This window comes from Mobula birostris, chromosome 13 (assembly GCF_030028105.1).
Source record: "Mobula birostris isolate sMobBir1 chromosome 13, sMobBir1.hap1, whole genome shotgun sequence".
Classification (NCBI taxonomy): Eukaryota; Metazoa; Chordata; class Chondrichthyes; order Myliobatiformes; family Myliobatidae; genus Mobula; species Mobula birostris.
In genome coordinates, this window is record NC_092382.1 from 6,743,567 (window position 1) to 6,770,922 (window position 27,356).

At 49.5% G+C, this 27,356-nt stretch overlaps 1 protein-coding gene, 1 non-coding gene and 1 pseudogene across 4 annotated transcripts in view; all 3 read left to right on the top strand.

Moving 5' to 3' along the window:
• The first annotated feature begins 2,004 nt into the window (after positions 1 to 2,004).
• LOC140208788 (U2 spliceosomal RNA) lies at positions 2,005 to 2,136 on the top strand (annotated as a pseudogene).
• Positions 2,137 to 7,197: 5,061 nt separating this feature from the next.
• LOC140208844 (U2 spliceosomal RNA) lies at positions 7,198 to 7,392 on the top strand. The gene has a single exon (XR_011888948.1). It is a non-coding gene; the product is annotated as a U2 spliceosomal RNA (small nuclear RNA).
• Positions 7,393 to 11,077: 3,685 nt separating this feature from the next.
• LOC140208276 (uncharacterized) overlaps positions 11,078 to 27,356 on the top strand; it is a 33,253-nt gene continuing 16,974 nt past the window's right edge. Inside the window, exons 1-3 of one of the 3 annotated variants that reach the window (XM_072276846.1) lie at positions 11,078 to 11,153; positions 15,154 to 15,308; positions 23,313 to 25,939. In XM_072276846.1, the coding sequence (XP_072132947.1) occupies positions 23,715 to 25,259 (1,545 nt within the window). In that variant the 5' untranslated portion in view covers positions 11,078 to 11,153; positions 15,154 to 15,308; positions 23,313 to 23,714 and the 3' untranslated portion in view covers positions 25,260 to 25,939. Of the gene's footprint in view, positions 11,154 to 15,153; positions 15,309 to 23,312; positions 25,940 to 27,356 lie in introns of those variants that run through there. The other 2 variants (XM_072276847.1, XM_072276848.1) reach the window with 2 other exon arrangements.

Here is a 27,356-nt window from a genome sequence, read left to right on the forward strand (position 1 = left end):
ACCATAAATAGTTAAATAGTAATATGTAAATTATGCAAGGAAATAAGTCCAGGACCAGCCTATTGGTTCAGGGTGTCTGACCCTCCAGGGGAGGAGTTGTAAAGTTTGATGGCCACAGGCAGGAATGACGATCTGTACTGCATCTCGGTGGAATGAGTCTCTGGCTGAATGTACTCCTGTGCCCAACCAGTACATCATGTAGTGGATGGGAGACATTGTCCAAGATAGCATGCAACTTGGACAGCATCCTCTCTTCAGACACCACCGTCAGAGAGTCCAGTTCCATCCCCACAACATCACTGGCCTTACGAATGAGTTTGTTGATTCTGTTCACACAAAATAATCTGCAGATGCTGGGGTTGTTGATTCTGTCGGTGTCTGCTACCCTCAGCCTGCTGCCTCAGAACACAACAGCAAACATGATAGCACTGGCCACCATAGACCCGTAGAACATGCATCATAAAGACCTGTGGCTAGTACATTCTGCCCAGGAGATGTGCCCTGGCACTGAAGAGCAATCTCCCTGTTCAATCACAGCTACACTACCATTTAAAAGAAAATGATTAAAATAAATTTGAGAAACTTCAGCCTTGCAAACAGCCAAGCTTTAAAGTTCCCAAACCACAGCGGGAGAAAGGCAAAGAAGTCAGAATGTTACAGTGCTGGTTATTTAACATTCTGTAATCTACAACTTAGTATTCTTCTATCACACCAATAGTGTTGAACGAATAGAGTTCACTGCATAGGGTTATTGAAACGCTAATCTGTGGCTGGTCCTGCAAAAAAAAAATTGCTCCCCAGGGATGGACGAAAGGAACTGGGATAATAATCTCACGACAGAATGGCAATCTTTTGAAATAAAATAAGTGCTGGGAATACTTGCCACTTCAGTCAGCATTTTGCAGAGAAATAGAGCAAATGTGTCAGGTTAATGGCTCTTAGAACTGATGAAAGATCACTGCCATGATTAAGAATCACATCTGAATCATTAACTGCTTCTTTCTCTACAGAATGCTGCATTACCACCAAATCCTTTTCGGCATTTTATGCCTCTTTTCCCCAGATTTCCACCTTTTTTTTTCCTCCTTGGAGACGTAGTAAGTGATACAAGCCATAGGTTGGAGAATGTTGTTAAATGCTGCATGGAGCTAGACAAACTTAGGCAAATACGGAATGTTCATAATTACTTCCGGTATTTGGCTGGTGGGATACGGCAGAAAGGCCTTCGGATGTCAGGAAAGTAGTATACCCACATTCTCCCGATTATCGCCGATTTCTTAATGGAACCAGTTCTGGTCAACAAGCTTTCTTTACCAATGAAGTCCAGCCGGACGGTTAGATTATTTTCTGTGGAAATAATCCATTGACTGCAATGCCGTTATTTGCCACATGCCAGCTCACACTTAAATATTGTCCGAGTTGCAACCCTACCCCCTCCCTTTCATCCGACTCTATCCCGTCCCTCTCCCCGACCAACTCAACTACCCATCGTCCCCCATCAAACGACCTCACTTACCCCATTTACAACCCTCTCCTTCTTCGCAATCCCCAGCCATCGCTTCCACCCGATGTTCCTAGCCACCCTCCTCCCGTTTCCGGAGGACCCCTCCCCAATCACCTGCCCCGCCAGGCTCGCCAAACGACCCGGCCGCAACTTCGCTTCTCTCGCTGCAACGCCTTCCGTAAACGTCATCACGCTTGCAATGACATCAGACGCTAGAGGGCGGGCAGAACAGCTGAGGAGGAGGAGTTTGCATACAAACCAGGGCCGCCTCTCTCATTTGGTTGGCGGAATATCCGCTATTTTACATGATCAGCTGTATTCCGAAAGAGATTTCGCGACAAGGGAGAAAAATACAACTTATGTCAAAGACTGAGCGAAATTACACCAAACCTACTTCAAAAGTTGAAGAGAGGTAGGATAAATCGGTGTCCTGTAGACAGTCGGTCCAACTTAATAGAGGGAAGACTAGCAAGATCCGAAAGGGTCCGGACATTTGTGGTATCGCTTCTCGGCCTTTTGGCTAAGATCAAGTGTAGTATCTGTTCTTATCAGACCAGAAGGCGGAGGAGGAGAGTTCGCGCTGACGCAGGGGTGGATCCTAATGCTGATTGGCCTCCAATCTAACACCCCATACCAGCGACGACAGCAGTGAGTCAGAAGATGGCAGCAGCGAGCAGTACATCAGCTCGAGGCCAGGGTATCAAGAACACTGTCAGGCTGACAGTGCGAGACCGGAACGGGGGCACCGGCTTCACCCGAGAGACCTTCATCCGGAAGGTCTTGCTGGATTGCTGCGGATTTGCGCCCGATGACATCTACTGCGTCCAGGACTTCGCAGGTTTCTTCGATGTCACTTTCCGGCAGGCTGCAGGGTGGCAGAAGCTGTACCAGCAGCTTCAGCTGAAGGGGACAGAGGCGCCGCTGTCACTGCTGAAAGCACAGCCCCTCTTTGCAACGGCTACGCAACAGGAAAGGACAATCACGGTGCACATGTTCAACCCGCACGTGCCAGTGGTAGATGTCCTTACGTTCCTCGCTCGGTATGTGGAGAGCGTAGGAACACCAGCAGACGTGAAGGACGGGCTGGGAATCTGGACCAGCAAACGGCAGGTGAAGGTGAAGCTGAGGTTGGATTCCAACGGCGGCATCATCCAGCCCCCCTCTGTCTTCGCCATCGGAGGGAACCGAGGGTACATGGTGTACGCGGGACAACCCAGGGTGTGCCGAAACTGCGGCAAGGAAGGGCACATCGCAGCCCAGTGCAGGGTGGTGATGTGCAAGAACTGTAAAATGGAAGGCCACCTGACCAAAGACTGCACGCAGGCCAAGGCCTGCAACCTCTGCGGACAGGCCGGCCACCTGTACAGAGCCTGCCCGAAGCGTGGGGGCACCTACGCACAGGCGACCAGGGGAGGTGCTGGCCCTGAAAGGGCCCAGGCTGATGCGGACGTACCCGCCAGTGCTGCAGATGAGGCACCCGACAGGACGGATGACGAGACCAGGGAGGAAGGTGCAAGCACCCCAAGACCTGCCACCCCACTGCAGACCCTCCAGGACCAGGCAAACGACGAGCAGGAGTCCACGGAGGAGGGGAGAGCTGAGGCGGAAACCGAATGGAAGGTCGTGAAACGAAAAAAGACCCAAAAGGCGGCGGCCAAGCGACAGAAGGCGGAGCAACGCCAGAAAAGGGCAGGGAACCACGCAGCCCCTGGTACCCTGTCCTCTTCAGAGGAGGAAGGAGTTGGGGGAGGCCAGCAGCCCCGGCGGAAGAAGCGGCTGGCAGAACAGGTGGAGAGGAGGAGAGAGAGGGGAGAAAGTCTGCTGGCCACCCCCCAAGTACAGGAGGCGGAGAGCAGCAGACGCACAGAGCTCCGGGAATCCGGGAGCAGAGCCACGGCTGGCACCCAGCAGCCGGAAGGGGAAGCAGCCCAGGAAGTCAGCAACCCCCCGGGCCCAGACCCAGAACCAGAACGGCCACACACGGAGGAGTACTACCAGCAGTACCTGAGCCCACAGGAGGTGGAAAACTTCACAAAGGCGGTGGGGATGAAGGCTCAGGATGGCAAGAGTGAGGACGGAGAGCAGCCAAAATAAAAGACTTAACGATGGCAGACCTTAAATTGGCGTGCTTGAATGTGCGAAGTTTGAAGAGTACTGGGCGATGCGTCAGCACGCTCCAGTACCTGGACACTGTAAAGGCCGATGTGACCTTCCTCCAGGAGTGTGGACTACCACATCTCCGTAACTACCGGAGGTGGTCACGGTGGTGGAAAAAAGGTTTGTCGGTGTGGTCGGGGGGCAACGATTGTCGCGCTTCCGGCCTGGGGATTCTGCTGCGGGGAGGCAACTTCTCAATCACCCAAGCTAAAGAGGTGGTTGCGGGGCGCCTCCTGGTAGCAGACGTCAAATACCGGGGCACTCCGCTCCGGCTGATCAACGTGTACGCCTCCCCCGTGCGGAGCGAGCGGCTGGCCGTCTTCGAGCAGCTCCCACAGCTGCTGGTGACGACCCAGCCGGTCGTTCTGGCCGGAGACTTCAATTGCACCATTGATGCGGCTGGAGGACCCGGCAGTGCCGACGGCAGGCTAGACAGTACCTCTAGACTCCTGAGGGAAATGGTGAAGACAGCCAAGCTGCGCGACGCCTTTGGCACCCCCACAGGTGGAGCACAGCCGCAAGCCACCTGGACACGATCGGACGGCTCAGCCCGCTCCCGGATCGACTTCCTCTTCCTGTCTGAGTCCCTCACGGTCAGGTCCACCGACGTCACGCCGGTGTTCTTCTCTGACCACTGCCTTCTGAGAGCCACCTGTCACTTACGGGAGGACCAGAAGGCAGGCAGGGGGACGTGGAAGCTGAACGTAAAGCTGCTGACCCCAGAGAACATCGAGGAACTAGAGAGGGAGTACACAGGTTGGAGAACCTTGAAAGCCTTCTTTGATTCCCCGGTTCACTGGTGGGAAGCCACCAAGGAGAACATTAAGAGGTTCTTCATCCGCAAGGGTATTCAGAAGGCAAGGCAGGAGCAGAGGGAACTGCGTAAACTCCAGACAGAGTTGCAGCAACTTCTCCTTCTGCAGTCGAAGGGGGTGGATGTCAGGGAGGAACTGCGAGAGGTGAAAGGCCGGCAAGCCCAGCACCTCGCCGCTGAATCCTCCAAGATCATCTTCCGATCAAGGGTCCAAACCGTGGAGCAGGACGAGACGTGCTCACGCTTCTTCTTCCAAAAGGTGCACAGGGGGAGCTCTGTGATCCACAACCTTAAGGAAGAGGACGGCTCAGTCGCGTCCTCGCAGACCGACATACTGAGGATCTGCAAGTCCTTCTATGCCGGTCTGTACGAGGAAAAGGCCACAGAATCCACAGCCTCCCGCAACTTCCTGTCGTCTATCACGCAGGTCTTAGACGACGGCAAGCGGGAGAGTCTGGATCGGCCACTGACCCTGGACGAGCTGACAGGCTCCATCCGTTCCTTCGGGTCGGGTAAGACTCCCGGAAGCGACGGCTTACCGGCCGAGTTGTACTCGGCTCTGTGGAACTGGATGGGCCCAGACCTGCTGGAAGTGTACAACGCTATGCTTCTGGCCGGCAGTATGTCTGAGTCCATGAGGAAGGGCATCATCACCCTCATCTACAAGCAGAAGGAGGAAAGGGAGGACATTAGGAATTGGAGACCCATCTCTCTCCTGAATGTGGACTACAAGATCCTGTCCAAGGCTATCGCCAACAGGGTCAAGTCTGCTCTGGGACAGGTGATCCACCCGGACCAAACCTGTGCTGTACCGGGCAGGAAGATCTCAGACAGCCTCGCGCTGCTGAGGGACACCATCGGCTACGTGCAGGACAGGGGGGTGGACGCCTGCCTGGTCAGCTTGGACCAGGAGAAAGCCTTCGACAGGATATCGCACACGTACATGGCGGACGTGCTCTCCAAAATGGGATTTGGGGAGGGAATCCGGAATTGGATCAGACTGCTCTACACAGACAACCGTAGTGCAGTCCAGGTCAACGGGTGGGAAACAGACAGCTTCCCCATCAGGTCTGGAGTCAGGCAGGGCTGCCCCCTCTCCCCTGTCTTGTTTGTCTGCTGCATAGAACCCTTTGTGGAAGCCATCAGGAGGGATGAGGGCATAAGAGGGGTGACGCTGCCAGGCAGTGGAGGGACCCAAGTGAAAACCTCCCTGTACATGGACGACGTCACCCTCTTCTGCTCTGATCCGAGGTCAGTTCGCAGGTTGATTGGCACCTGCGAACAGTTCGAGCTAGCGTCGGGGGCCAGGGTCAACCGCACGAAGAGCGAAGCCATGCTCTTTGGCAACTGGCCCGACCGATCCAGCGTCCCCTTCACCATCAGGTCTGACCACGTGAAGGTGTTGGGGATCTGGTTCGGAGGGGCTGAGGCGTGCAACAAGAACTGGCAGGAGCGGACTGCCAAGGTGAAACAGAAACTGGGACTGTGGGGAGGGCGCTCCCTGTCGATAACGGGCAAGAACCTGGTCATCAGGTGTGAGGTGCTCTCAGGGCTGCTGTATTTGGCGCAGGTCTGGCCCGTCCCCCGCTCCTACAGCTCGGAAATCACCCGGGCTGTCTTCAGATTCGTCTGGGGATCCCAGATGGAGCGGGTGAGACGGACCGCCATGCACAAGTCCCTGGACAACGGGGGCAAGAACGTCCCCAATGTCGCCCTCACCCTGATGGCCAGCTTCGTATGTGGCTGCATCAGGTTGTGTGTAGAGCCCAGGTATGTGGGCACCAAGTACCACTATGTGCCCAGGTTCTACTTGTCGCCCTGGCTGCGAAGGATGGGTCTGGCCCCACTCCCGCACAACGCCCCAGTCAGCTGGTCGTTGCCGGCATACCTATCCCACGTAGCAAAGTTCTTCCAGGAGAACGCCTTTGACCACAAGGCCATCAGGCAGTGGTCGGCACGAAGTGTCCTGCAGGCACTGCAGGAGAAGGACGTGATGGACACAGTGGGGTGGTTCCCTGAGCAGACTGTCCAGTTCATCTGGCAAAATGCCTCATCGCCAGATCTCACCAACAGGCACCAAGACCTCGCCTGGCTGGTGGTGAGAGGGGCCCTCCCAGTCAGAGCCCTCCTGTACGCCCGGAACGTCGTCTCCGCACCCCACTGCCCACGGGAGGACTGCAGTGAGGAGGAGTCTGTGACCCACCTCTTTGCACACTGCCAGTTCGCAAAGAGGGTGTGGAGGAGGATGGACGGGCTAGTGTCACGTTTCATCCCCAGCAGCTGCGTGACAGAGGACTCTCTGATCTACGGGCTGTTCCCGGGGACGCACACGGAGACCAACATCCGGTGCTGCTGGCAGATCATCAACTCGGTGAAAGACGCTATTTGGTCAGCCCGAAACTTGATGATCTACCAGCACATGGAGATGTCCGTGGGAGAATGCTGCCGACTGGCACACTCTCGGCTGCAGGAGTACGTGCTGAGGGACGCACTGAAACTCGGTGCAGCCACCGCAAGGGCCCGGTGGGGAAGGACCACAGTATAGGTTTCTCCACCCGTGGGAGTGGGAGGGGTCGGTGGGCGAGGAGTATACCCCTCAACAATGAGATGCTAAGCTGAACTACTGGAGTGCCACGTGGGTGGCTATAAACACGGGTATTTTACTGAGTATAATGGAAACGTATGTAAAGGATGAAAAGTTATTGAATGGTTTATTGTATATATTTATTTTTGAATAAAGTATATTTTGAAATAAAAAAAAAAATCTGTTCTTATCAGTTTAATATCTGATACGTCCCTTATCTGGGGACCATATATTAAATTGATTTTTGGAACAGGGAGATGGAATAGGGGCTTGCTCCGTCCACTCCGCGCATCGACCCGGTATTGCAGTGCCTCCGGGAACGGTGCACCTCCCCTCGGGGAAACTAACAACAAATGAAAAATAGAATCCGGTTGTCTCCATGCTTCCTGTTTCTGCCCCGTACTTTTCGCAGGCTACATTTGTTTTTAATGAGGGGACACAGCAGCTCAAAGGCAACCATGGGAAAATGGCAACAGAAACAGCACGCACACAATTTACAGCAGTCGTGGATAAAGTCAGGTCGGCAGTAAAACACACGCAGACGATTAATAACGAACGTGGGAATAAAGTACACACACACACATCCAAGGGAAAAGTCAATACGATGCCCGAGCCCCTTCACTGTACAGGCACGGCTCAATGCTATCAGGGACAATCACCAACCCTATTCAATGCACAGCTTACCAACAATTTCCTCCAGCGCTGTTCCACGGTTCTCAGCCTGGAATGAAGCAGAGTGGTCCCTCGGAAATGGCAAAGAGAGCGTCCAGCCCTTTTCATGCAGGAAGGCTGAAGTGCCCGGCCCAGGTAATTCACAGGAACGCTAACGGCTCGGTGCCGGCAGGGTTAAGCTGATTACAAGGCCGGTGGTTAGGTGTGCAGTGATGGGCGAGGAGGGGTCAATCCTTGATTGGCAGGGGGGCGTGTCTTCTGACCAGGCGTGGGCAGTGCTGTCACGTGACAGTCAGCACAGTCCACCCCTCGGCAGCCTCGCCACTCGCCAGGCGTTACCGCAGTGAAAAGGAAAGGAATACATCTTACTCTATTTATAAGGTGAACGCTATATCTGACTATACAGAACTAAAGAAAGACAGACGTGCTCTTAAAAATTTGGCAGACAACATAATATACACACAGCGATGATAAATAACGAGAATGAGTGCAATCGCCCAGTTGCCCACCACCCCACCGCCACAAAGCTCCTTCCACAGGGTGCAGAGGTCAGGGTTGGGGATCCATGTCCATGTACAGCTGCCTGCGCGTAAAACGGGGAGGGCTTGTCTCCAGCCCTTGCCTCTGCCCCCACTGCATCTATTCAAGGAGGGTGATACCATCCCGCACGGTCCTCCCGTTAGCTGGTGTCATGAGGGGCAGGATCACTGACTATATCGGGGTGCGCGGTGGTGACCAGGTATCCTGTGAGGGTACCGGTCACCCGGGTGTTTTATAAAAAATTACGGTCGCAGGCTCCCTGGTAGATGCCGTTGACCAGCGCCCACTCTCTAACAACCCGGGTGCCCTGACTGACCGTACCCCATTGCGGGCGCCGGTGTAGATCCCACTCCAGGAGGGTGGGGTATCGGACCCTCACAGCGGTCACCACCCGATCCCACAGGGTAGAGCCTACCCGGATCTTCGGCTGCGGCGCCCGTGGGGCGTTGTTGATCAGACAGGCTCCCCGGGGCGCTCGCCTCTTGATCAGAGAGGCTCATGTTGGGGCCCCCCTCATCCCACAGCCGGAGCAGCCCCGCGGCCAGGTGCTCGCAACGTGGGTCCAACTGCTCGGGCCAGTCCACCGGTTTACCGTGGTCCGCCAGGCCTCAAATCCCTCTCTCGTCGGTCCAGCCGGGAATCCTACGCTCGGTGCCTGTACTGGCCATTTTGCCCCTGTTCCAGAACACTTTCCCCACGCAGCGCCAGTGAGGAAACAGATTCTGCAGGTCTCAAAGTCAAGGGCTCTGGGCTCAGTCTGGGTAGTGAAGGATTTTATTTACAGAAGGCAAACGGGGGAAAATGGCAACGGAAGCAACACGCGCACAACTTACAGTAGTCGGATCAGCAATAAATCACATTAAATCGCGTGGGGACAAAGTATACAACCACCCTTGACTTTGTGCAGGCGCGGCTCTTCTGCTTAGGGACAATATCCACACTCCCAACCCTATTCAAAGCACAACTCACGGACAGCACGGTGGTCCCTCGGAGGTAGCACAAAAGAGAAAGGGTCACGCACACGTGGGCTGCTTTATAGGTCTGGAAGGTCCAGCCCAGGTGATTCACAGGGAAGCCAATGGCTCGGTGCCAGCAGGGTTAAACTGATTACAAAGGCCAATTACCCGAGGCCAAGTACAAGGCTAATTAACGAGGCCAATGGTGAGGTGTGCATTGATAGGCGAGGCGGGGTCAAACCTTGATTGGCAGGTGACGTGTTTCCGGCCAGGTAAATGGGCAGAGCCGTCACGTGACGGTCCCGACCCCCCCCCTCTCCCCCCCCCCCGTCCAGATGCCAACTGCGTTTCATTGGCTTTGTATCTGGAGTCGGCACAATGACAAAGCTGCGTCCGGTCTGATCTAATCACTCAATTCAGACCCAAACAGGAAATGTGCAGGTTTCATTTAAACCCCTCCATGTGTATAAACACTAATTACTATTCACATTCCTCCAGCCTCACTGGACAGGAAACATCAAGTGAGAAACAGCAGGAGGTGGCCATTCAGCCCCTCTAACCACCAACAAGCTGACGGCTGCTCTCCCATCTCAGCCACATGTTTCTGCCCGATCCTCATTTCCTCGATCCCTTCGGTCTCCACACATCTGCCGGCCTCTGTTTTATGTGAGGATGATCACTGAGTCTTCACCGGCCTCTGTGGTGGGGATTTACAGACATTCACCACCCTCGGAGTGGAGACATTTCCCCTCATCTCAGTCCCGGACAGTCCACCCCCTTTTTCAGAGACTGGGATCCCTGGTTCAGCCGGTAATGATGTTGTGAATTTCAATGTGTTCACCTCTCAGTCCTCGATTCTCTAAATGAAAGGGTTATCGCATTTGATCTTTCTTCATATGATGACCCCACCACTCCAGGGATCAGTCTGGTGAATCTTCATTGCACTCTCCATAACAAATACTCTCTAACCTCTTTGTTAATCCTCTATGGAATTAATTTCCATCTTCTGCAGCCCCGTGTTGCCCCAACCACTCACCTCCCACCCCGTCACTATTTCCACCTTCCCACCTCCCCCTCACCTGGATCCACCTCTCACTCCCCAGCTCTTGCCCCATCCCCACCCCTCACCTCTTTTCTCGGACTATTTCCCGTCCACTCTCAGTCCAGAGGGAGGGTGTCGGCCCGAAATGTTGACGGTCCATTTCCCTCCACAGATGCTGCCCGACCCACTGAGTTCCTCCGGCAGTTTGTTCTTTGGTCTGTGTGACCCGTGTTAGTGTGGGGAGCGGGATTTTACACCATATTCCCGGTACAGTCTCAACAAAACACAAATAATTGTCACTTTGCCCGGACCATCGGCCCCGCTTGCAGGGCAACAGTCTGCCGGTGTTTGCCCCCCAATGTGGTGAATCGCCACCACCGTGGGCTCAGACATTTCCACAGATGAGCCCCTCCTGTCCCCACCGGGACAAACATCCTGTCCGCCCCCTCTCTCACCGTCTTCATCCTCTCCCTCCCCGGGGAACCGGCATCAAACCGACGGGCCGAGCGGTCTCCTCCTACCTCTCAGCGACACATCAGACTCCGGCCGCAGGAGACGCTTCACAAACGCCCCAACTTCCCTCGGAGGGAAATGGAAATAAATCAGAAAGCGGACATTTACTTTGACGGTTGTCCCGCCGTGACGGAAAGTTCGGGAGACGGAGTCAGCGGGGGTAACGCCCTCTCGGCTGGTCCGCCTCCGCTACTGGCTGGAAGCAGTGATTGACACTGCTTCGCACCAATGGGAATAGCGCAGCGCGTGACTCCTCTGTTCCCAGCGGTGGGGGAGGAGCTGCTCACGTGATTAGTTTCCCAGCCGTTAAACCGACCAAGCTCGAGCTCACCAGCGCGCGGGGCACAAAAGGCCCCGGATGATCGGTTGAGGTGAGAAGGGGTCTCCGGGTTGGGGGTCTCACCGGGCGGCGTTTTCAACACCGACTTCGGGTAGTTGCTGTGACTCCGGACTCCGTGACCCGCAATCCCGGGACAGTCCTGCTCTCTTCCCTCTCTCTCAGCCCCACCATCCGTACACGGGCCCCGGGGAGCTTCCGGCTGATGAGGGAATGGGAACCGATGGGTCTCTCAGACAGAGCTGAGCTCCAGCTGTCTAAATGCAAGGATCGGGAACTCGGAGAAAGGGAACAAAATCTTTTACATCAGCTGTTGAGAAAATCACCTTTGTTCTGCCTCCAGTCACAAACAAGAGAAAATCTGCAGATGCTGGAAATCCGAGCAACACACACAAATTGCTGGAGGAACTCAGCATTAGTACTCTTTTCCATAGATGCTGCCTGGCCTGCTGAGTTCCTCCAGCATTTTGTGTCTGTTGCTTGTTCCACCTCCTCTTGTTCTGGACTTTTCTACCCGTGAGAACATGTTTTGTCCCACTCTCTCTGGGTACATAATGATATCAAACACCTTTGCCCTGGGCAACAAGTAGCTTTCACATCACAAATGTGCCAGACTCCAATGAGACAGACTACTGCCCTTCCCTTCATATTCATTGGCATTGCCATCACTGAGTTCACCACCGTCAGTCACCTGGGGGAGGGTTCAGGGGAAATATTTATGTACAATACAGAAACTGGTGTTACCTGTGTGTATTGTGGGGATGCAAAAGTTGCTGGAGAATTTGCAAGTGGGAAGAAATGGAGTGATATTTGAAATCTGCCTTTTTATAGCATCATTTAGCAAGCAAATCACATATGGACAGTGTGCAAAAGCTGTGGTGAGAAAATCCTTCATTACCCACTACAGGCCTGCTACATAGGTTATGTGAGAGTGCAGATGAACTTGATCAAACCTAGAGGACATCAAAGTTTTTATTGACAGTGATTGCTAGCTGTTAAAATGAATAGCTCAAAATATAAAATTTAGTGCCCACACATTGTCACCAGGCAAAAAATTGCACAGCACAAGATTTTTCCGCACACTAGTCATTACAAATTAGAGGGGAGACCTCCAGTGTCCCCGATGCCCTCACCTACAAGATGTGCACCCAGCTGCAGCTTGTAACCCTGCACTTTAAATAGTTGGAACTTGAAATGGATGAATTCTGGATCATCTAGGAGTCGGAGGGGGTGATTGATATGACATGAAGAGAGGTGAGTTACACCCAACGTGCAGGACACAGGAAACTGGGTGAGAGTCAGGAAGGGGAATGAGGGTAAACAGCCATTGCAGGAGACTCTTGTTGCCATCCCCCACAACAACAGGTAGACCACTTTAGAAACTCTTGGTGGGGATTACCTGACTGACCAAAGTCAAAGGGATGATAGGGGATTTGTTAGTTGGGGAACAGAACTAAAAGGGAATGAATATCCTAATGGTAAGGCTTGCTAGTGCATACCTGTGGGGTGGGTGGTTAAACTGAAGTTACAGGGAGTATTGGAGCCAGAATGATAGAACAGATAGTGAAGAGGGTGAATTGAATTGAATTGACCTTATTATTTTCATCCTTCATATACATGAGGAGTAGAAATCTTTGCATAACGTCTTCATCTAAATGTGCAATTTATAGTAACTTATAATAATTAATATGTACAACAGGGCATTCAGTGTAACATAGAAATACAATTGTACCAGCATGAATGAATCAGTCTGATGGCCTGGCGAAAGAAGCTGTCCTGGAGCCTGCTGGTCCTGGCTTTTATGCTGTGGTAGTGTTTCCCGGATGGTAGCAGCTGCAACATTCTGTGGTTGGGGTGACTCAGCTCCCCAATGATCCAACGGGACCTTTTTACACAATAATGTTAATATCCTGGATAGGGGAAAGTTCACATATACAGTTGGGCTGGGCTGTCTGCACCACTCTCTGCAGAGTCCTGCGACTGAGGGAAGTATTGTTCCCATCTCAGACAGTGATGCAGACTCTCAGGATGCGCTCAATTGTGCCCCTGTAGAAAGTTCTTGGGATTTGAGGAGCCATACCAAACTTCTTCAACAGTCTGAGGTGAAGGAGGCACTGTTGTGCCTTTCTCACCACACAGCCAGTATGAACAGACCAGGTGAGATCCTTGGTGATGTTTATGTTAAGGAATTTGAAGTTGTTCACCCTTTCAACAGCAGATCCATTGATGTCTCCATTTCTCTGTAGTCCACAACCAGCTCCTTTGTTTTTTGCAAGATTGAGGGAGAGGTTGTTTTCTTGACACCAGACAGATGTTGTTCAGACCTCAGAGAAAGTCAGTAATCAAAAGGTTGAGCATGGCGCAGTGACTCTCCTAAGCTGTCTATATCACAATGCAAGGAGCATCATAGGAAAGCTAGATGAGCCCAGGACGGAATTATGATATTGTAGCCATTATTGGGAGTTGGTTGCACCCAACAGTGAGGGATTTAAAGGAACAAATTTGTAGAGAGATCGCAGACTGTGCCAAGAAACAAGGGTTGAGATTGTAAGCGATTTTAAATTTCCATATATTGACTAGGACCCCACACCGTAAAAGGACAAGATGGAGTAGAGCTTGTCAAATGTGCCCTTAATCAGTACGTAGAATTTCCAGCATAGAAATGTGGAATAAGCTATTAGGAAATGATCCAGAGAGAGTGACAGAAATTACTGTATGGGAACACTTTGTATCCAGTGATCATAATGCCATGAGATTTTTTTTAGCTGTCTTCTGTTGGTTTTTAAAAGTTTCCCAATATTTTTTGTTCTTTCTGCCCTCTCTTTGGCTTTTATGTTGGTTTTGACTTCTCACTTCAGCCACGGTTGTGTCCTCCTGCCTTTAGAGTGCTTCACTGGGATGTATCTACCGTGCACTCAGCTCCCGAATTGCTACCAGAAACTCCAGCCGCTGCTGCTCCATTGTCACTCCTACCAGTTTCCCCTTCCAGTCAAGTTTGGACAGCTTCTCTGTCAAAGAAGTTTGGAGAAGTTCAGTGCAGAAACAGGCCATTTGTCCCATCTAGACAATGCTGAAAATATTTAAGCCGTCTAAAGCAACTACCTGCACCAGCACCATCGCCTTCCACACCCTACCATCCAGGTACCTATCAAACTTCTCTTAATGGTGAAATCGACCTCACGTGCACCACTTGTGCTGACATCTCATTCCACACTCTCAGGACCATTTCAGCGAACAGCTTTTCCAAATGTTCCTGTGAAATTTTCACCTTCCCCTCTTACCCATGTCCTCTGGTTGTCATCCCACCCAACCTCAGTGGAAGAAGCTGCTTGCATTTACACTATCTATACCCTCATAATATTGTATACTTCTAACAAATCCTCAAAGCAATGTATAATTTCCTTGTTTATGTTTAGAGCCTTTTTTAGGTGTATAAGATGATGAGGGGTATTGATCGTGTGGATAGCCAGAGGCTTTTCCTAGGGCTGAAATGGCTAACACGAGGGGCATAGTTTTAAGCTGCTTGGAAATAGATACCGAGGGGATGTCAGGGGTAAGTTTTTTTACACAGAGAGTGGTGGGTGTGTGGAATGCACTGCCAGCAGTGGTGGTCGAGGCAGATACAATAGGGTCTTTTAATAGCCTCTTAGATAGGTACACGGAGCTCAGTAAAATAGGGGTCCATGTGCTAGGGAAATTCCAGGCAGTTTCTAGAGTAAGTTTCATGGTTGGCACAACATTGTGGGCTGAATGGCCTGGAATATGCTGTAGATTTCTGTGTTCTGTGTTGAACAGCGAAATAACCTTGGCTATCCTACAATCCTCTGATAACACCCCTGTCACTAAGGATGATTTAATTATCTCCGCTAGGGCCCTGACAATTTCTGCAGTTGCCTACCGTAGGGTCCGAGGGAGCACCTTGCCATGCCCTGGCGATTTATCCATGCTGATCTGCCTCAGGATAGCAAACATCTCCTCTTTTTTAATCTGTACAGGGTCCATGATGTTAATGCCGCTTTTCCACACTTCCACAGGCTCTGTGTCCATCTCCTGGGTAAAGGAAAAGGAAAGGTACATTGCATCCGGAGTTTCTCCGGTTAGCGGGCGATTCCCTCTACGCCTCTCTGACGTAGTGGGGAACCGCGTACGAGGCAATTTACAGCGGTGGTTTGCCATTGCCTTCTGCTGGGTGAGTTTCCAAAGAGATCACCAGCTCGTAACCCAGCACGGATGGAAAGCGTGCAGGGGAGCCGGCTGGATTCGAACTCGGGACCTTTCATCCCAAAGTCCGTCACTGATGCCACTACGCCACCAACCGTGTCTCTCCTGAGTAAATAGAGGTGAAAAAAAATATTTCCCATCTGCTTTGGTTCCAAACATGCATCGCCAACTTTGTCCCTTGTAATCCTTTTGCTCTTAATCTATCTCTAGAATCCCTTAGAATTGTCCTTCATCTTTTCTGCAAGGCCAGCCATCCTGATTTATTTCTTATGTGTTCTCTTGCATTTCTTATACTCCATAAGAACCTACCTGCCTATCCCTGTTATGCAACTCCATTTTGCGCTTCACCAGGGTCTCAATATCTCTTGAAAACCAAGGATCCCCACAGTTTCTATCTTTACCTTTTATTCTAACAAGCACATACCCGCTTTGTACTTTCAAAGTTTTGCTTTGAAAGCCTCCCATTTACCAAGCACACCTTTGCCATAAAGTAGCCTGTCCCAGGCCACCGTTGCCAGATTCTAGTGCCATAATTCCAGGTGTTGATCTATGCCCTGAACCCATCCGCCTTTCCTACACTGCTCCTTGTATTGAAATATACAGGCCTCAGCATATTCACTGCACCATGCTCAACTTTTACATTCCTGACTTTGTCTGAGGACTGAACAGCACTATCTCCACAACACCTCCACTCTCTGTTCTGTTATTAGAACATAAAACATAGAATAGTACAGCACAGTACAGGCCCTTCGGCCCACGATGTTGTGCCGACCCTCAAACTCTGCCTCCCATACAAACCCCCACCTTAAATTCCTCCATATACCTGTCTAGTAGCCTCTTAAACTTCACTAGTGTATCTGCCTCCACCACTGACTCAGGCAGTGCATTCCACGCACCAACCACTCTCTGAGTAAAAAACCTTCCTCTAATATCACCCTTGAACTTCCCAGCCCTTACCTTAAAGCCATGTCCTCTTGTATTGAGCAGTGGTGCCCTGGGGAAGAGGCGCTGGCTATCCACTCTATCTATTCCTCTTATTATCTTGTACACCTCTATCATGTCTCCCCTCATCCTCCCTCTCTCCAAAGAGTAAAGCCCTAGCTCCCTTAATCTCTGATCATAATTCATACTCTCTAAACCAGGCAGCATCCTGGTAAATCTCCGCTGTACCCTTTCCAATGCTTCCACATACTTCCTGTAGTGAGGCGACCAGAACTGGACACAGTACTCCAAGTGTGGCCTAACCAGAGTTTTATAGAGCTGTATCATTACAACGCGACTCTTAAACTCTATCCCTCGATTTATGAAAGCTAACACCCCTTAAGCTTTCTTAACTACCCCATCCACCTGTGAGGCAACTTTCAGGGATCTGTGGACATGTACCCCCAGATCCCTTTGCTCCTCCACACTACCAAGTATCCTGCCATTTACTTTGTACCCTGCCTTGGAGCTTGTCCTTCCAAAGTCTACCACCTCACACTCCTCCAGGTTGAACTTCACCTGCAACTTCACAGCCCATTTCTGCATCTTATCAATGTCTCTCTGCAATCTTTGACAATCGTCTACACTATCTACAATACCACGAACTTTGTGTCATCTGCAAACTTGCCAACCCACCCTTCTACCCCGACATCCAGGTCATTAATAAAAATCACGAAAAGTAGAGGTCCCAGAACAGATCCTTGTGGGACAGCACTAGTCACAATCCTCCAATCTGAATGTACTCCCTCCACCACGACCCTCTGCCTTCTGCAACCAAGCCAATTCTGAATCCACCAGGCCAAACTTCCCTGGATCCCATGCCTTCAGACTTTCTGAATAAGCCTACAGTGTGGAACCTTATCAAATGCCTTACTAAAATACATATAGATCACATCCACTGCAATACACTCATCTATATGCCTGGTCACCTCCTCAAAGAACTCTATCAGGCTTGTTAGACACGATCTGCCCTTCACAAAGCCATTCTGACTGTCCCTGATCAGACCATGATTCTCTAAATGCCCAGAGATCCTATCTCTAAGAATCTTTTCCAGCAGCTTTCCCACCACAGACGTAAGGCTCACTGGTCTATAATTACCCGGACTATCCCTACTACCTTTTTTGAACAAGGAGATAACATTCGCCTCCCTCCAATCCTCCGGTACCATTCCCGTGGACAACGAAGACATAAAGATCCTAGCCAGAGGCTTAGCAATCTCTTCCCTCACCTCGTGAAGCAGCCTGGGGAATATTCCATCAGGCCCCGGGGACTTATACATCCTAATGTATTTTAACAACTCCAACACCTTCTCTCCCTTAATATCAACATGCTCCAGAACATTAACCTCACTCATATTGTCCTCAGCATCATCAAGTTCCCTCTCATTGGTGAATACCGAAGAGAAGTATTCATTGAGGACCTCGCTCACTTCCACAGCCTCCAGGCACATCTTCCCAACTTTATCTCTAATCGGTCCTACCTTCACTCCTGTCATCCTTTTTTCCTTCATATAGTTGAAGAATGCCTTGGGGGTTTCCTTTGCCCTACAACCCAAGGCCTTCTCCTGCCCCCTTCTTGCTCTTCTCAGCCCCTTCTTAAGCTCCCTTCTTGCTTCCCTATATTCCTCAATAGACCCATCTAAACCTCATGTATGCTGCCTTCTTCCACCTGACTAGATGTTCCACCTCACTTGTCACCCATGGTTCCTTCACCCTACCATTCTTTATCTTCCTCACCGGGACAAATTTATCCCTAACATCCCGCAAGAGATCTCTAAACATCGACCACATGTCCATAGTAAATTTCCCTGTAAAAACATCAACCCAATTCACGCCTGCAAGTTCTAGCCTTATAGCCTCATAATTTGCTCTTCCCCAATTAAAAATTTTCCTGCCCTCTCAGATTCTATCCTTTTCCATGATAATACTAAAGGCCAGGGAGCAGTGGTCACTGTCCCCCAGATGCTCACCCATTGAGAGATCTGTGACCTGACCCGGTTCATTAACTAGTACTAGATCTAGTATGGCATTCCCCTTAGTCGGCCTATCCACAAACTGTGACAGGAATCCGTCCTGGACACACTTAACAAACTCTGCCCCATCTAAACCCTTGGAACTACTCAGGTGCCAATCAATATTAGGGAAGTTAAAGTCACCCATGATCTCAACCCTGTTATTTTTGCACCTTTCCAAAATCTGCCTCCCAGTCTGCTCCTCTGTATCTCTGCTGCTATCAGGGGGCCTATAGAATACCCCCAGTAGAGTAACTGATCCCTTCCTGTTCCTGACTTCCACCCATACTGACTCAAAAGAGGATCCTGCTACATTACCCACCCTTTCTGTAGCAGTAATACTATGCCTGACCAGTAATACCACCCCTCCTCCCCTTTTTCCACCCTCTCTATCCCTTTTAAAGCACTGAAATCCAGGAATATTGAGAATCCATTCCTGCCCTGGTGCCAGCCAAGTCTCTGTAATGGCCACTACATCATAATTCCATGTATGTATCCAAGCTCTCAGTTCATCGCCTTTGTTCCTGATGCTTCCTGCATTGAGGTACACACATTTCAGCCCTTCTACCTTACTGTCTTTACACCGTTTATTCTGCTTCTCTTTCCTCAAAGCCTCTCTATATGTTAGATCTGGCTTTACTCCATGCACTTCTTTCACTGCTCTATCACTCCGGGTCCCATCCCCCTCGCAAATTAGTTTAAACTCTCCCGAACCATGCTAGCAAACCTACCTGCAAGGATATTGCTCCCCCACGAGTTCAGGTGCAACCCATCCAATCTGTACAGGTCCCACCTTCCCCAGAAGAGATCCCAATGATCCAAAAATCTAAAACCCTGCTCCCTGCACCAACTCCTCTGCCACACATTCAACTGCCATCTCCTCCAATTCTTACCATCTCTGTCACGTAGCAGTGGCAGCAATCCTGAGAATGTCATCCTTGAGGTCCTGTTCTTCAGCCTTCTGCCTGGTTCCCGAAACTCACATTTCAGGACCTCATCCCTCTTCCTGCCTATGTCGTTGGTCCCAACATGTATCACGACTTCTGGTTGCTTTCCCTCTCGTACCAGGATGTCGTGCACCTGGTCAGAGACATCCCGGACCCTGGCACCCGGGAGGCAACAAACCATGCGGGTCTCCTTTTCATGTCCACAATATCTCCTGTCTGCTCCCCTGACTATAGAGTCTCCAATGACGACAGCTCTCCTCTTCTCCATCCCACGCTTTGCACCACCGGGTCAGACTCAGTGCCAGAGGCCCTGCCACCGTGGCTCACACCTGGTCGGTTGTCCCCGACAACAGTATCCAGGACAGTAAACTTATTATTCAGGGGAATGGCTACAGGGGTGCTCTGCACTACCTGTCTGCTCACCTTCGCTTTCCCCCCTCTGACTGTCACCCAACGACCTGCTTCTGACAGCCTAGGTGTGACTACCTCCATGTAGCTCTCATCTATGACTGCCTCATTCTCTCCTATGTGTAGAACGTCATCCAGCTGTTGCTCCAGATTCCTTACACGGTCTTCCAGATCACTCAGCCATATGCACTTCTGGCAGATGTGACTCTCCGGGAGAGGGGCGTTCCCCCAAGGCTGCCACATCTCACATGGGAGGCACATTACCATCTCAGGAGACATTGAAAAGACTAACTGCGAGCAAGCTGGTCCTCCGCCTCTTCTCGTCGAAGCCACTCGAGTCAAAGCCTCAAAGCTCCACTCCTTCACTGGCCCACTCACTCACTGTCCGCTTTGCTTGAGCTACCCGTCTATTTATCTGGTTAAGCTTTTCAAAATACTTGGTCACCTGTCCTCAACTGCCCAATCAGCTGCTTTCTGCTGAGTCTGAGCTATTCAAATCTTGACTGTCTAATCAACGGCTTTCTGCTGATCAATTTAAATCTTGATTGACTTGACTGCACAGCCCAACTGCCCAAAACTGCCAGAATCTCTCGAGTCAAAGCCTCAAAGCTCCACTCCTTCACTGGCACGCTCACTCACTGGCCGCTTTCCACAGGTTCCCATTCCCCCTTCAACTTTAGTCTTACCCCACCTCCCACCTCTTACCCCACCTCCCACCATACAGCTCTATCACTCCTTTGGCTTTCCTCGCCCAAATCAATAAAAACAAGGAGGTGCACACCAGGTACAGGAAGACAGGAACAGTTGGGGTACTTATGAAGTACAGGAAATTCAAGTGAACACTTATGAAAGAAATAAAAGAAGGCATGAGATTGCCCCTGCAGACAAGGTGAAGGAAAATTCTCATGGATTCTGCAGATATGTTCAGAGGTAAAAGATTGCAAGGGAAAAAATTAATCCTGTGGAAGATCAGAATGGTAATCCATATGAGGAGACAAAACAGATGGGGGAGATCTTTTCTGCATCCGTATTTACTCAGGAGATGGTCACAGGGTCTATAGAAATGAGGCAAAGCAGCATCAACTTCCTGGACCCTGCACAGATTACAGAGGTGGAGGTGTTTGCTGTCTTAGGGCAAATTAGCGTGGATCAATCCCCAGGGCCTGACAAGTTGTTCCCTGGGACTCTGCAGAAGACAAGTGCAGAAATTGTCGGGGCTCAAGCACAGATATTTAAATGATCCTTAGAGACTGGTGAGGCACTGGAGGATTGGAGGACAGCCAATGTTGTTCTGCTGTTCAAGAAAGGCTCTAAAAATAAACTAGAAATTATACGTTGGTGAGCCCGACGTCAGTAGTGAGAAAGTTATTGGAGACGGATGTACAAGTATTTGGATTGATGTGGACTGATTAAGGATAGACAGTATGGCTTTGTGCATGGTAGGTCATGTCTAACCAATCTTATAGAGTCTCTCGAGGAAGTTATCAGGAAAGTGGATGAAGGCAAGGCAGTGGGTGTTGTCTACATGGACTTTAGCAAAAGCACTCCACAAGTTCTCATATGGGAGGTTGGTCACGAAGGTTTAGTCACTCAGCATTCAAGATGAGATAGTAATTTGGATGAGTCACTGTCTTTGGGAGAAGCCAGTGTGTGGCAGCAGATGGTTGCCTCTCTGACCGGAGGCCTGTAACTAGTGGTGTGCCACAGGGATTAGAGCTGGATCTGTTGTTTGTAACCTATATCAGTAATCTGAATGTTAACATGGTTAGCTGGATCAGCAAATTTGTCGATGGCACCAAGAATGGGGTGTAGTGGACAGCGAGGAAGACTATCATGGCTTGCAGTGCGATCTGGACCAGATGGAAAAATGGGTGAAGAAATGCAAAATAGAATTTAATGGAGACAAGTGTGAGGTGTTGCATTTTGGTGGGACCAAGGTCTTACACAGGGAATGGTCAGGCACTGAGGAGTGCTGTAGAAGGAAGGGATCTGGGAATACAGGTCTATAATTCACTGAAAGTGGTGTCACAGTTAGATAGGGACAGAAAGAAAGATTTTGGCAAATTGGCCTTCATGAACCAAAGTACTGAGTACAGGAGATGGATGTTTTGTTGACATTGTACAAGACGATGGTGAGGTCTAATTTGGAGAATTGTGTGCAGTTTTGGTCAGCAACCTACAGGAAGATGTAAAAGAGGTTGAAAGAGTTCAGAGAAAATTCACAAAGGTGTTGCCAGGTCTGAAGGACTTGGGTTATAGGGAAAGATTAAACGGTCAGGACTTTATTCCTTGGAACGTAGAAGATTGAGTGGAGATTTGATGGAGTATATGACAATTATGAGGGTTATAGATAGGGTAAATGCAAGCTGGCTTTTACCACTGAGATGGTGTGGGACTACAACTGGAGGCCATGGGTTAAGGGTGAAAGGTGAAACGTTAAGGGGAACATGAGGGGAAACTTCTTCACATAGACAGTCATCCGGGTGTGGAATGAGCAGCCAGCACAAGTGCTGAATGTGAGCTCAATTTCAACATTTAAGAGGTCTGTGCAGGTGCCTGGATGGTAGGGGTATGGGACTGGGCAGTTTAAATAGTTCAGCACAAACTAGATGGTCCAAAGGGCCTGTTTCTGTGTTGTAATTTTCTATGACTGTGACAAGAACCTGAAATAATACAAAAATTCATTCCAAGTCCTTTTAACAGCTGTGCAGACCAACCATTCATCTCAGCAGCAATTTTTTATATGACATTAAAACTGTGGCACTTTAAGTTAATAATACATAAAAGAAAATCCCAAATGCATGTCAAGAAAAACTATTTGCGCGAGAGTGTTTCAGTTACTGTGGGGCCAGGCACCCATGCTGCTCAGCAGGAACAGGGAATAATACCAATGGAGAGAGTCAAACTGAGCCAAGTCACAGATTGGAGACGGCAGAAATGTCCCATTCTGATAGAGACAGGAAGAGCATCAGGGAATTGATGGCCATTCCAGATACCAGCACTGTGCCCAGTTAGAAGATGATTTCTCTGTCCAACTTGGGTTGAACCTCACTGTAACAGTATGATAGTTCAGCACAAACAAAAGGGCCTGTTTCTGTGTTGTCCTTTTCTGTGACAGTGAAAAGAACCTGAAATAATACAAAAATTCACTCTAAGTCCTTTTCACAGCTGTGTGGACCAACCATTCATCTCAGCAGGAATTTTTTATATGGCATTAAAACTTAAAACTGTGGCACTTTAAGTTAATAATACATAAAAGAAAATCCTCGCTGCACGTCAAGAAAGACTATTTGTGTGAAAGTGTTTCAGATATGATGGGGCCAGGCACCCATGCTGCTCAGCAGGAACAGGAAATAATACCAATGGAGAGAGTCAGACTGAGCCAAGTCACAAATTGGAGATGGCAGAAATGCCCCATTCTGATAGAGACAGGAAGAGCATCAGAGAGTTTGATGGTCATTCCAGATACCAGCACTGTGACCAGTCAGAAGATGATTTATCTCTCCAACTTGGGTTGAACCTCACTGTAACAGTGTGATACCAGATCAAACCTTGGCAACTCAAGCAATCTCATCTGAAATGTTGTCCTACACCCATTGATGGATTTTGTAAATCTTTTTACAGGTTAAAAACGAGGAGGAATTTGCTTCCAGCAATCTCAAACACGGCACACCAGTTTTGCTGACTCTGTCTAGATACCTAAGAAGTGGAGCAAGGGATCGGCCATCCTTCCTGTTCAGACTGTGGGGAGGGATTCTCTCAGTCATCTGACCAACTGACACACCCGTCATCTTACACAGGAGAAAGGCCGTTCTCCTACTCAGACAATGGGAATGGATTCACTCGGTTATCTCAATTGAAGGTACATCAGCAAGTTCACACTGGGCAAGGCCATTCATCTGTTCTTTGTGTGAGAAAGGATACAGTCGGTCTTCCCACCTGCGGACACACCAGTCAGTTCACACTGGGTAGAGGCTGGTCATCTGCTGAATTTCTGGGAAAGGATTCACTGAGTCATCTAACCTAATGGCTCACCAGCGAGTTCACACTGGGGAGAAGCCATTCAGCTGCTCAGAATGTGGGAAAAGATTCACTCACTCTTCCTCCCTACTGGTACACCAGCGAGTTCACACTGGGGAGAAGCCGTTCAGCTGCTCAGAATGTGGGAAGAGATTCACTCAGTCGTCCCACCTACAGAGTCATCAGCGACTTCACACTGGGGAGAAGCTGTTCACCTGCTCAGAATGTGGGAAGAGATTCACTCGGTTATCCCACCTACAGAATCATCAGCGAGTTCACACTGGGGAGAAGCCATTCACCTGCTCAGAATGTGGGAAGGAATTCACTCAGTCGTCCCACCTACAGAGTCATCAGCGAGTTCACACTGGGGAGAAGCCATTCACCTGCTCAGAATGTGGGAAGACATTCACTCATTCATCCAACCTACAGAGTCATCAGCGAGTTCACACTGGGGATAAGCCGTTCACCTGCTCAGTCTGTGGGAAGAGATTCACTCGGTCATCCCACTTACAGAGTCATCAGCGAGTTCACACTGGAGAGAAGCCGTTCACCTGCTCAGAATGTGGGAAGGGATTCAGTCAGTCATCCCACCTACAGAATCATCAGCGACTTCACACCGGGGAGAAGCTGTTCACCTGCTCAGAATGTGGGAAGGGATTCGTTCAGTTATCCAACCTACAGAGTCATCAGCGAGTTCACACTGGGGATAAGCCGTTCACCTGCTCAGTCTGCGGGAAGAGATTCACCCACTCTTCCAGCCTACTGGTACATCAGCGAGTTCACACTGGGGAGAAGCTGTTCACCTGCTCAGTTTGTCCGAAGAGATTCAGTCGGTCAACCCACCTACAAAGTCATCAGCGAGTTCACACTGGGGAGAAGCCGTTCACCTGCTCAGAATGTGGGAAGAGATTCTCTGAGTCATCCCACCTACAGAGTCATCAGCGAGTTCACACTGGGGAGAAGCCATTCACCTGCTCAGAATGTGGGAAGAGATTTACTCAGTTATCCAACCTACAGAGTCATCAGCGAGTTCACACTGGGGAGAAGCCATTCACCTGCTCAGTCTGTGGGAAGGGATTCACTCGGTTATCCGACCTACAGAGTCATCAACGAGATCAGACTGGGGAGAAGCCATTCACCTGCTCAGTCTGTGGGAAGAGATTCACTCGGTCATCCGATCTACAGAGTCATCAGCGGGTTCACACTGGGGAGAAGCCGTTCACCTGCTCAGTCTGTGGGAAGGGATTCACTCAGTCATCCAACCTACAGAGTCATCAGCGAGTTCACACTGGAGAGAAGCCATTCACCTGCTCAGTCTGTGAGAAGAGATTCACTCACTCTTCCGCCCTACTGGTACATCAGCGAGTTCACACCGGGGAGAAGCCGTTTACCTGCTCAGAATGTGGGAAGAGATTCACTCGATCATTCACCCTACAGAGTCATCAGCGAGTTCACACGGGGGAGAAGCCGTTCACCTGCAAAGAATGTGGGAAGGGATTCACTCAGTCATCCCAACTACTGGCACACCAGTCAGTTCACAATGGGGAGTGACCGTTGTTATGAATCCCTAGGTTTCATTTGCTGTGGGCTGTCATTTTAAGAGGGAGAGAGATTAAGGCGGATCAGTCTGACTTACATCTTGTTCACATCACTCGCAGCTTGTTTAGTTTTAACCGAGGACACTGACACTCAGAGTCAGGTGGAGATAAAGGAGGAAAAATGGAAGGTTCAAAACAAGGGAACGAGTGGCCATGGGTCACTGTTTAGAACTTTCCTATGCCCACAAGGGTGGGTTAATTATCGATTCAGCATACATTGAATGTGTGGTTGTCACCTCGTTTGATCCATTGGAGTGGATCTGATTTGGGGTATCCTGTGAAGACCACTTATGTGTTAACCCTTGCCTGGGTGTGGTGTGGTAATTCACTTGAAAACGATACCCCTTGTGACAAGTTACTTTTGGTGATAATTCGTATGTGGATTTGGAACAATGATGGATAAAATCTACAGCAACTGTTCTCTCGTTTTACCACCATGGATACTGTGGAATTCGACATAATTGCCTTCTCTCAACATTTACCCTGGATTACAAATATCTCTCTCTCATCACCTATTCTGTGGTTCTCAAGACTCCAAGCCTTGTTTCCCCCAAGCTCAGTAGGCTGGGAGTTATATTTACACACATATGTACACATACCTCTGTTAACTATTGTTTATCTTGCTTAAGTTACTATATTATAAGCAGATACTAATAAAGATAGTGGTTTTAACATCAAAACCAGACTCCAGGTGTAGTATATTGCTGCTGGTTCATTTCTAAAGCATTACGGTTTGTAAAAAAATTGGGGCCTGCGTCCTGGATATGAACAGATTTGGGGGCATATAGATTACTTCTCGACTTCATTGGTGAAATCCCTTTTGATTTATTTGTGTGTAGGAAATCAGAAGCAATGCATGTTGATAGATGTCTGGAAGCGCCAACCTCTGAGGCATTAGAGGATGCCAGAAGGATTGAGTTATTGAGTATTGCTGGAAGGTTAAAACTTGCTAAGATGAAATTGACAATGAGGAGGTCACAGATGCAGAGGATAATAGCTGAGTATTATGTATCTGAGGGTGTGTTTAAAGTGGAGGAGTTGGAGGTGTTTCCTGAAAGTAAACCTAGTGAGCTTGAGCTCCCATACAAGTTAGAAAAAATAAAGATGGAGGCCGTGGACAGGCGGAGGCTGTGGACAGGCAGATGCTGATTGAGGCTAGAGAGGCAGAAAAACAGAGAGGAAGCAGAAAGGTAGAGGATGTTCAAACTGAAAAAGATAGAGCAATTGCAGCAAAGAGGTCTAGCGTTAAACTCTGGTGATAAGTTTGAGGGCAGTCAGGAAGTTAAATTGGTACCCCCATTTGACAAGGCAGAGGTTGATAAATACTTTCAGTATTTTGAGAAGGTTGCTCTGAGTTTAAAGTGGCCAAAAGAGGGTTGGCCCATTCTCTTACAAAGTGTAATTAAGGGGAAGGCTCAGCAAGCCTATTCTGCTTTGACAGTTGTTGAAGCAGCTGATTATGACATAGTGAAACAGGCTGTGCTCAAAGCTTATGAGTTGGTCCCAGAAGCATACAGGCAAAAGTTTAGAAATTTGAGGAAATCTGTGAACCAGATTTATATGGAATTTGCTAATGAGAAGTTTGTGTGCTTTGACCGCTGGTGCACATATAAAAATGTAAGTGGTGATTTTAACAGCTTGAAAGAGTTGGTTTCAATTGAAGAATTCAAAAGGTGCATCCTTGATTTAGATTTAGATGAAAAGGACGCTGCCACTTTGCAGGAGTCTGCTAGATTAGCAGATGAGTTTGTTTTAACTCATCACGTTAAGTTTACCCAGAATAAGAGCTTCCAAAAGAATAGCAAGGATAACCAGGGTAAACCAGAAATTAAAGCTGGGACTCGTAACAAGAGTGAGGATGAAGGGAAGCAGTTGAAGGAGAAATATTCTGGTCTTACTTGTTACTATTGTAAGAAAGCTGGTCATATGATGGCTAATTGTTCTGTCCTGAAGAAGAAAAAGGAAAAGGAGGCAGTCCCACATGCCTGTGATCAGTATGTTGAAGCACCTATAAACCCACAGGGTTCTGAACATTCTGTTGAGGCTCAGT